The 8,032-nt window shown below is 41.1% G+C and overlaps 1 protein-coding gene across 1 annotated transcript; it reads right to left on the bottom strand.

Annotated features, from left to right (window-relative positions):
- Positions 1–210: 210 nt before the first annotated feature.
- On the bottom strand, positions 211–2,791 carry LOC125537228 (uncharacterized). Its single transcript, XM_087544335.1, has 4 exons — positions 1,798–2,791; positions 1,506–1,701; positions 1,154–1,433; positions 211–478 (listed from the first exon to the last, which is right to left on the bottom strand). The coding sequence occupies exons 1-4, from the start codon at positions 2,688–2,690 to the stop codon at positions 441–443; spliced, it is 1,407 nt and encodes a 468-aa protein (XP_087400461.1). The 5' UTR covers positions 2,691–2,791; the 3' UTR covers positions 211–440.
- Positions 2,792–8,032: the final 5,241 nt, after the last annotated feature.

Here is an 8,032-nt window from a genome sequence, read left to right as displayed (position 1 = left end):
CGAAATCAACTCTCAAGTTCAGAGGGTGAACAGATCAGAAAGTTAATTTGGCTCGTATAAATATAATGAGCTGTAGAGTGAACATCTATCGCTGCACAATCTACTTTTGTTGAAAACACACAAATGCATCATCAAAATGAAACAGCGCGACAAGCAATTGAAACCATAAGCTTAACTGGTTACTAGCTTGCAGAACATAACTGACACAGGTTGAGTGCATTAACTTTGATTACTGAATGGCATAGGAGCCATTCAGAAATTAACTAAGAGTGTACCACTTATAGACACATATAAAGCTTCAGTACACTGGCAAAACAACACCTAAGATAATCGGTTGAAGCAACAAAGCAAAATCCTAACACAGGTAACAGAGTTGGCCATTGCAGGAAAGAACGGTTTTGTTGATGCACAACACATGTCCACAGATGTATGGGTGAGAATCATGTAGACAGGCGATTTTGGCTACCATGCATTAACCCTGCAGACGATGAAACAAGGTCTGATCAGAATCATAATGTGCTCAAATTTAAGAGTCGTTGTTATGAGTAAAAATTGCTGTCGCTGGCAGATAAAACACAATACAAGCTGTAAGCAGAGAGAAATACAAAAGTACTCATCGAACAGAACTTAACTGGAACAAAGTATGGACAATAAAATTCAGATGAGACCTTAACTTCAGGTAATCTAGAAACTATCTTTTTACATGCTGACGGCAGAGAGCAATACCAAAGCACTCCTCAGACATAATTTAAGTTTTAACTGGAACTAAATAAGCACAATGAAATTCAGATGAGACATTAACCTGAATACAGCTGCAAAATACAAGGGCATGATAAAAAATTCAACACGGAAGATTGAGTAAATTAAAAGTGCAACTTAGGCATGGAAGTCTGCAAAAAAATTCAAATTGTTTATCGCCCACTGATGAGTAATTATATTTAACTAATGAGATCTCTTAACTGATAACTGGGATACATATGCACCAGACTTCAAAATTTGATGGTCAATACAGACACCCTAGATATTCTAATTCTGCACAACATGAAAATAACGAACAGCTAAACTTTAGGTTTCGACGAAAGTTATCAGGATTAACAGTTATATCCTTGCTGCATCTAGGAGCATGCTATTCATGAATGACAACCATACTCACCGGAGCTAAGATAGACATAGAATTCCACAGGTGAATTGGCCCTGAAGATGTTGTATAGTTTTGTGCGTCTATAGCTACTTGCTGAGGCCTTATCTGACAGCTTCACAATCATTCTTTTAAGCATTGGCGCACATCTGAGTACCAGTTTCAAGAAATCAAGCTCATGATTGTCTCCTTCAAAGCCGTTGATCTCCACTTCTTCGAGAGCAGTCAAGGAGATAGTTTGGACTCTCCAGCCCGAGGACTCACATGGACAATCTGGTGAGCATCTTTCTTTCACCTAAAACCAAAAATTATATGCGAATTATTACACAATGTATCATTGGGGTATGTAATCAGAGCAGAATATTACCGCTGATCTCTGTAGGATGACCTTAAGCTTCTGCATAGTAGTACAAATTCGATTACTCCCTAGGAGATGAAACGCGAGTGCTCCAAACATATGTCCACTTGTTCGGAGATGTAGTTCCAAAATAGAAAACTCAGCAATCATATGCTTTTCTATATCCTGAGTAATGGTATCCGCTTCACCATGAAAAATCAACGATCTCTGAAAAAAGTATTGGCAAGATATATATCATTCACAAATTTAATTTAGTCAGAATTTGTAGTAGATTGTGCAGGAGAAGGTAGGGATAAGGTACGAACGGCGCCAAAATGAATGTGCAGCGGAGAGTTGTCCTTGTGTCTCTGCTGTCCGTAGTAACACCTCCTCCAGTAGCCAAAAACCAAACACAATAGAGCCGTCGTTATAGCAGCAGCGCCATGAGACCTTCTCCAGCATTGGTGCCGAGACGGAGATGCTGGGGTTCGAGGATATGAAGGACATGGTCAATTGCCTGAGCACGGGGGCAACGATGCTGATATGGTCTGTCAATCCTGCCTCGCGATCCACCACAAGCTCCTGCAGCGACACAGAGTTGAGGCACAGGACGCCCAAAAGGAGGCTGCCAAGCCGGAGCGTGCGCAAGCGCGGGCAGCAGGGGATGAAGGAGTCAAGGTCGGGAAGGAAGCACGACAAAGACAGCGTCTCGAGCGCGGGGAACTCGACGCCGGCAGGCACGCTGAGGATGGAACAAATGTCCAGCACGATGGAGGAGGCGCGGTGGAAGTAAGGCAGGTCGAGGACGAGGGTACAGCCTATTAAGTGCGAGGGGAGAGCCACGACGAGCGACTCCGGCTCAAGCCCCGCTGCGGCGAGCAGCAGCGAGTTGATGCCGGCGGAGTCGGGCCTGCGATGCCCAGGGAGGCGCTTGTCGGGGATGCGGAATTCGAGGAGGGAAACCGGGGGAGGGGGGCGAGAGACGCCGCCGAGCGCCGCTTCGAGCGAAGCGTAGGGGACGTCGCGGAACACGATCTGGCGGAGGCGGGGCCAGAGGCCGCGCCACCGGCGGGAGAGGACGCCGGTGCGCGCGGCGGCGCCGGCGCATCCGAGTCGGGCGAGGATGAGGAGGAGCAGGTCGTCGGGGAGGACGCTGATGCGGTCCGGTCCGCCGTCTAGCTGCTCGGACGGGCATCGCCGAGATCTCAGCTCCATGGAAGCTCAGTGAAACCCTAACGTCTCCCCTTCCGAAGCTACTCCAGCTACAAGTACCAATGGCGATGCAGTATCCGTCCCTCCCTCCTCGTGCTATTAAATTCGAGGCGACCATTCCCAACACCGTCTTTTTTTAGGCTGGTCACAATAGTGAGGAACTTTAAAAATAACATCACACACTCTAATACAATTTTGTTTATGTAGCACATATTTAATGAAGAGAGAGGTGTTTGTAGTAACTAGCTAAGTTACCGGAACATCACACACTCCAAAAAACAATGAGTCTATAACCTAATAAATACATCATTGCATGACACTACATAAATGTTCCTACCCATTATGAAGGTAGTAACATAGTCTAGGGAAGTGTGTAAGTTACTAGCTTATGTTCTTGTCCATTGTGACCAGCCTTAAATTCCCTCCTTTGCCATTTTGTATTCGTCCGATGTCCATTGCAACTTTGCATGTACTCCCTCCGGTCCTTTTTACTTTGCACATTGCATTTGCCGAAAGTCAAATTTAGCTAGTAAGTTTGATCAAATTTATATTAAAAATTATTAGCATCTATAATATCTAATAAATATAATATGAAAATATATTCCGAGATGAATCTAATAATGTTGGTGTTGTTATGTAAATGTCAATAATTTTTTATATAAACTTGGTCAAAGTTGAATGAGATTGACTTCAGACAAACCTAATATGCAGACTAAAAAGACCGAAGGGAGTACACCTACTACTCCATTTTGCAGAACATTTTCTTTTTGTGCCTGGTATTATTATTTTTTCGTATTTCTGTTTGAAACTTAGTGGACTTCTAGTACTTTTTGATAAGCTACGGAATTTTTTTGGTACACGTGTATTGGATAGAAACTTACTTTTAGTTTTGCTTTCTGGTTGAAACTTTGTCAAATTAAAAATTTAAGTTTGGAATACTACCGAAAATTTTGGGCATGTAGGTATTGGATAGAAACTTGCTCTTGCCCTTTGATTCATCTGTCTAATGCAAGTACTTCATTTTTGGTAATGGTTTTTTTAATACTCCTTCCGTCCCAAAATAAGTGTCTTAATTTTAATACAATTTTATACTAAATTTAGTATAAAATTAAGACACTTAATGGCGATTGATTTTGTTTTTTGTTTGAAACGTAGTAAAATTATAATTTAATCTTTGGAAAGCTATGCAAAAAAGAGGTACATGTGAATGGGAAATTCAATTTGGCTCCCGGGAGCACATGCTTGCTCCCGGGACCATTTTTTTTCAAATGCCAAAAAAAGTGAGATAAATTTTTTTTCATGATCTTTGTCACATACAAATGATACGTGTAAATTTTGAGGCAAAAAGGTTAAGCATTTTGGCCTGTGAAAAAAAAAGCAAATCAAAGACAAAATGACAACCCAAATTTGTTTTTTCACCGACGAAACACTACTGCTCGGTTCCACATGAAAACTGCCAAGCATGTTTGCGACACCAACACGATCATCTACAAAAATTTATAGAATTTTTTGAAAACATTTACTATTTTTTCAAGGTACTGTTCACCCGGGAGCATGTGCTCCCGGGAGCCAAAACGCGCACTCCCCATGTGAATTGTATATAAACTTACTCCTGTTCTTTTTTTTCTCTCCAAAAAGACCATTTTTGTGTTCTGCTATTATAGTGTTACTCGCTCTTGTGATCTAAAAATATTCACTATTTACAAATTGCTTGACCTTTCCATTTTTTTTACTTTTAAGCCTTTGAATCAACCGTCTAACCCTTGTTAAAGGGCAGTCCCAATGCTCCACCATGTCTATATATCTAAAGCACACCACCTTGACAAAATCTAATGTAGCACCTTATTTAATGGACTCTGATGAGTGTCACACGTGTGGCATGAAGCAATTACATCCTCATGTTTTTTTTGGCAAGGTTAGTTACCCGATAATGGCAACTTTAGTTATGAAGCATGACAACTTTCTATTTGAATGGCAAGTTTCATCTTTTTGAGGGCTTTTTTGGATGTCAATTTCAGTTGTAAAAGCTTCAGGGCAGTGTTACTTCGTGCCATACATGTAGCACTTATCATTTGAGTATTTAATAAAGAAAGAGAATTTTGTTGTATCTTGATTGAAATATAGCCCATATCCAATGTGGCCCCTCAAACCTTCTGCAAGCGTCCAAAACGATCATTTTGCCACCCAACACGGTACCTTGTCGGTTCGCTGACGCGTTTGGATGTCCGTTTAGGCTTTGCGGGAGTCTGCATCGCCACCACGTAGAATTTCGACACCCCCAACTCACTCAAATCTCCCCTCCTGGTCCACTTTTCTATCATTCCGCCCCTGCTTTGCATCCGCACCCTCATCGTCTGCCGTCACAGTTGTGCCTCTCCGGCCACCGTTGTGGCATCCTCGGGCGTCTGTAGCCCCCACCAACACACCAGCCCGCCTTGGACTACACCCCTGCCCACAGGGTCCCTCCATAGCCAGCTACCCTTCGTTCCTTGTCGAGGACGTCCATAGCGGACACCGCACTCAATAGGTGTTCAGCCAAATTCCATTGAGCATTTTTGTTGAACTTCTTGTTGTTTCCTAGAGTAATTCGATAACAGGGTACTCGATCATTGAGGATGAGTTGTTGTGCGATGTGAGGTTGGTTGTATTTGCGGACTTTGTAGGCATGAACTCAAGGGGCTCGATCTGCTGGCAATGTGTGCATGCTTCATTCCATGAGCAAAAGAACTTCACGCCTACAACATGCACGTCTTCCGTGAATGTAATGTGAAGTCAAAAGGGCATTGATAGTACACCATTTGCAACTCCGTCATGAAGTATTGCAGTGCAATTCACCAAGTGGTGACAAAGGTGGCCATTTGGCTCGTCAACCATGGAGATTGAAAGTTTTTCTTCTTATTGCTCTACATGTTGGTTTAATTCATTATTCATTCACCCAATGTTGCTCTACACGTTGTATAGCTTGCATGCGATGTCATGATGTACTACATGTCCGAGGGCAAGCCATTCACGCACATACATTATTGGATGAAGCTTAAGGGGCAGTATGTGTGGGACGACATGTGCCGATTCCGACTCAAGTATCGTTGAATTTGGAATCGATGAATTCAAAAAACTTATTGAACATCCGGTTATCTAGGATGCAATATTTACATTTGAACTATTGTGTACTAGGGATATTTGCATGTTATTTATCGATAAAATTGTGTGTGTTTTTGTAATATTTTGAGTGTTGCTAACTTATCAGGGGCATACATTTAGAGGACAAGATTAAATGGTCAGATCCCGCATCAGTGTCCGCGGACTAGTGATGCTAACCAGTCCACGGACAAAAAACGTGTCTGTTGCAGAGGACGGCGCTGGAGGTGCCCTAACATCAAAACCAAGACAACTAATATAAGTTTTCTCTCAAAAATTGCACTAAACGACAATACTTTTAGTTACTAAGATATACTTGTAAAAAATGTATTGGTTTCCTAGACCTAGCAATGATCAATTTTATTATTATTATTATCATATCTCTCTATATCTATATCTAAATAGTTAGGCTCCACTACTAGAAATTTTCTGCATATATGTGGTTTCATGTCCTCTCAATTATTGATAGCCTTTTGATCGGAATTGCGTGTCAGTCTACATCCAAATGGCTAGATTTTTTTGCACATGAGTACTTCCATGCCACCTCAATTATTGATAGTTGTTCGATTGAAATTGTGTGTCATAGGCAAGTCATGCATGCACACAAATTACCTTTTTTCAAGTAATTTCCTTGTTAATTTGTGTGTGGTCATGGATGGTATACGTGTTAGATGCTTGAAGCGAAAATATATAGTCCATGCACCACAATTTTGTTAAAATGTGGTGTCATGTTAAGTTCAATTCATTTTTTATACATCATTTTAAATTCGTATGGTTCGTTTTTTTAAATACAAACTGAGAACACTCTTACATTTTTTCAGTTAGTTTTAATTATTTTTAGCACCTATTAATTCAATTGTTTCAATACGGCTCCCACAACAACATAAGGTCATTTTTAGTCATTTTTGACATCAAGACGACTAACAATTCTTTTGAATCTTGCTCGTTCGTCCATGTCTTTCGAGATCAGAAACTTGGCAGTGCACATGTTGGCTAGGGCCAATGAGTTTTCTGCTTTCCTTTTTCATGGTGAAGCTCTTGTAGATGAATAAAATGCTTGATGTTCTACTGGAAAAAGTCACTCTTGTAAGGTGCATGGTCGAAGGGAGGAATCGAAAGTTGTTGTGTTATACAAACCCATACCAGCGGCGGCTTCTTTTTCTTTACCGATCAAGTTTTCTACCAAAGGGCAATGGTAAGTCCGGTTGCCCAAAAGCTCAATTTTACGGCCCTAAAAAGGCAAATGATATTTTAGAAGTATAAAGAAATACCTACCAAAAAATGCACACAACTCAGGTAATGACATGTCGATGGTTGCTTCCACCCAGGTCATCGGTTCGGATCCTACGAACTAGAGCTCAATTTTCACTTTTACAGCGAAAGGGCAAACATGATGAGAGGTTTCGATTCTTTTTAGCAGAAAAAGGAGCATGAGGCGCCAACTTATTCAGCTCAAGAGCATAGTACAACATGGATTACACAACCATATATGCTTTGAAGAGGGAGAAGTATCAAGTGTACCAACCCTCAAATGCTACCATGATACAAACTTGAAAAATTCAGATTTAAACATTCTAAAAATTTCTGAAAAAAAATCATGAGTGTTCACAACATATATGTCGACAACCGCTAAAAAATTCAGATAAAAATTCAAAATAAACATCAAGAAACAAAAAGAGAAATCTGTCATAAATAGTGTCAAAAGAAGACAAAAGCACACATGATACTATTCACATGTGAAGTTGTCTTTTTTGTTTCTCCATGCGTATTTTGAATTTTGATCTTATTTGAAACTTAACATTTATTTTCAAAAGTTGATACTTAACATTTATTTTCAAAATTCATCAAAACATATTCAAAATCGATCTTACTTGAAAGCCCTCGTCACAAGAAACACGATATGAAAGCATAACTTAATTTGGATTGTTCTTTCAAAAGATATAAAAGATTTGAAAACTGGAAGCCAAAAATAAAAGCACACACTGGGGGCTCGGTGCCCCCGCACTTGCGTGTGTTAGGGCATCTCCAGCCGCGCCCTCAGGAAGCCCCCCACGGTCACTTTTTCATCGCCGGCAGCGAAAAAAGTCTCCAGTCACGTCCCCAGGATCACATTTTTCGCCGGATTCGTCAAAGTTTAGCGCCGGCAGTCTCACCCCAAACCCAGCCCCCCGGGAAGCATCTGGGAGCGCCGGCAATGTGTTTATGCA

This window comes from Triticum urartu, chromosome 2A (assembly GCF_056163025.1).
Source record: "Triticum urartu cultivar PI428250 chromosome 2A, HENAU_Tu73, whole genome shotgun sequence".
Classification (NCBI taxonomy): Eukaryota; Viridiplantae; Streptophyta; class Magnoliopsida; order Poales; family Poaceae; genus Triticum; species Triticum urartu.
This window is presented reverse-complemented; position numbering and strand designations above follow the sequence as displayed.

What these genes read in the sequence shown, in the direction of transcription:
- LOC125537228 (XM_087544335.1), bottom strand. Translation starts at nt 2,690, where the DNA reads ATGGAGCTGAGATCTCGGCGATGCCCGTCCGAGCAGCTAGACGGCGGA. An exon ending in CATTCATTTTGGCGCCGTTC is followed by an intron (nt 1,702 to 1,797) that starts GTACCTTATCCC and finishes CTTTTTTCAGAG; the next exon opens with ATCGTTGATTTTTCATGGTG. An exon ending in TCATCCTACAGAGATCAGCG is followed by an intron (nt 1,434 to 1,505) that starts GTAATATTCTGC and finishes TTTTGGTTTTAG; the next exon opens with GTGAAAGAAAGATGCTCACC.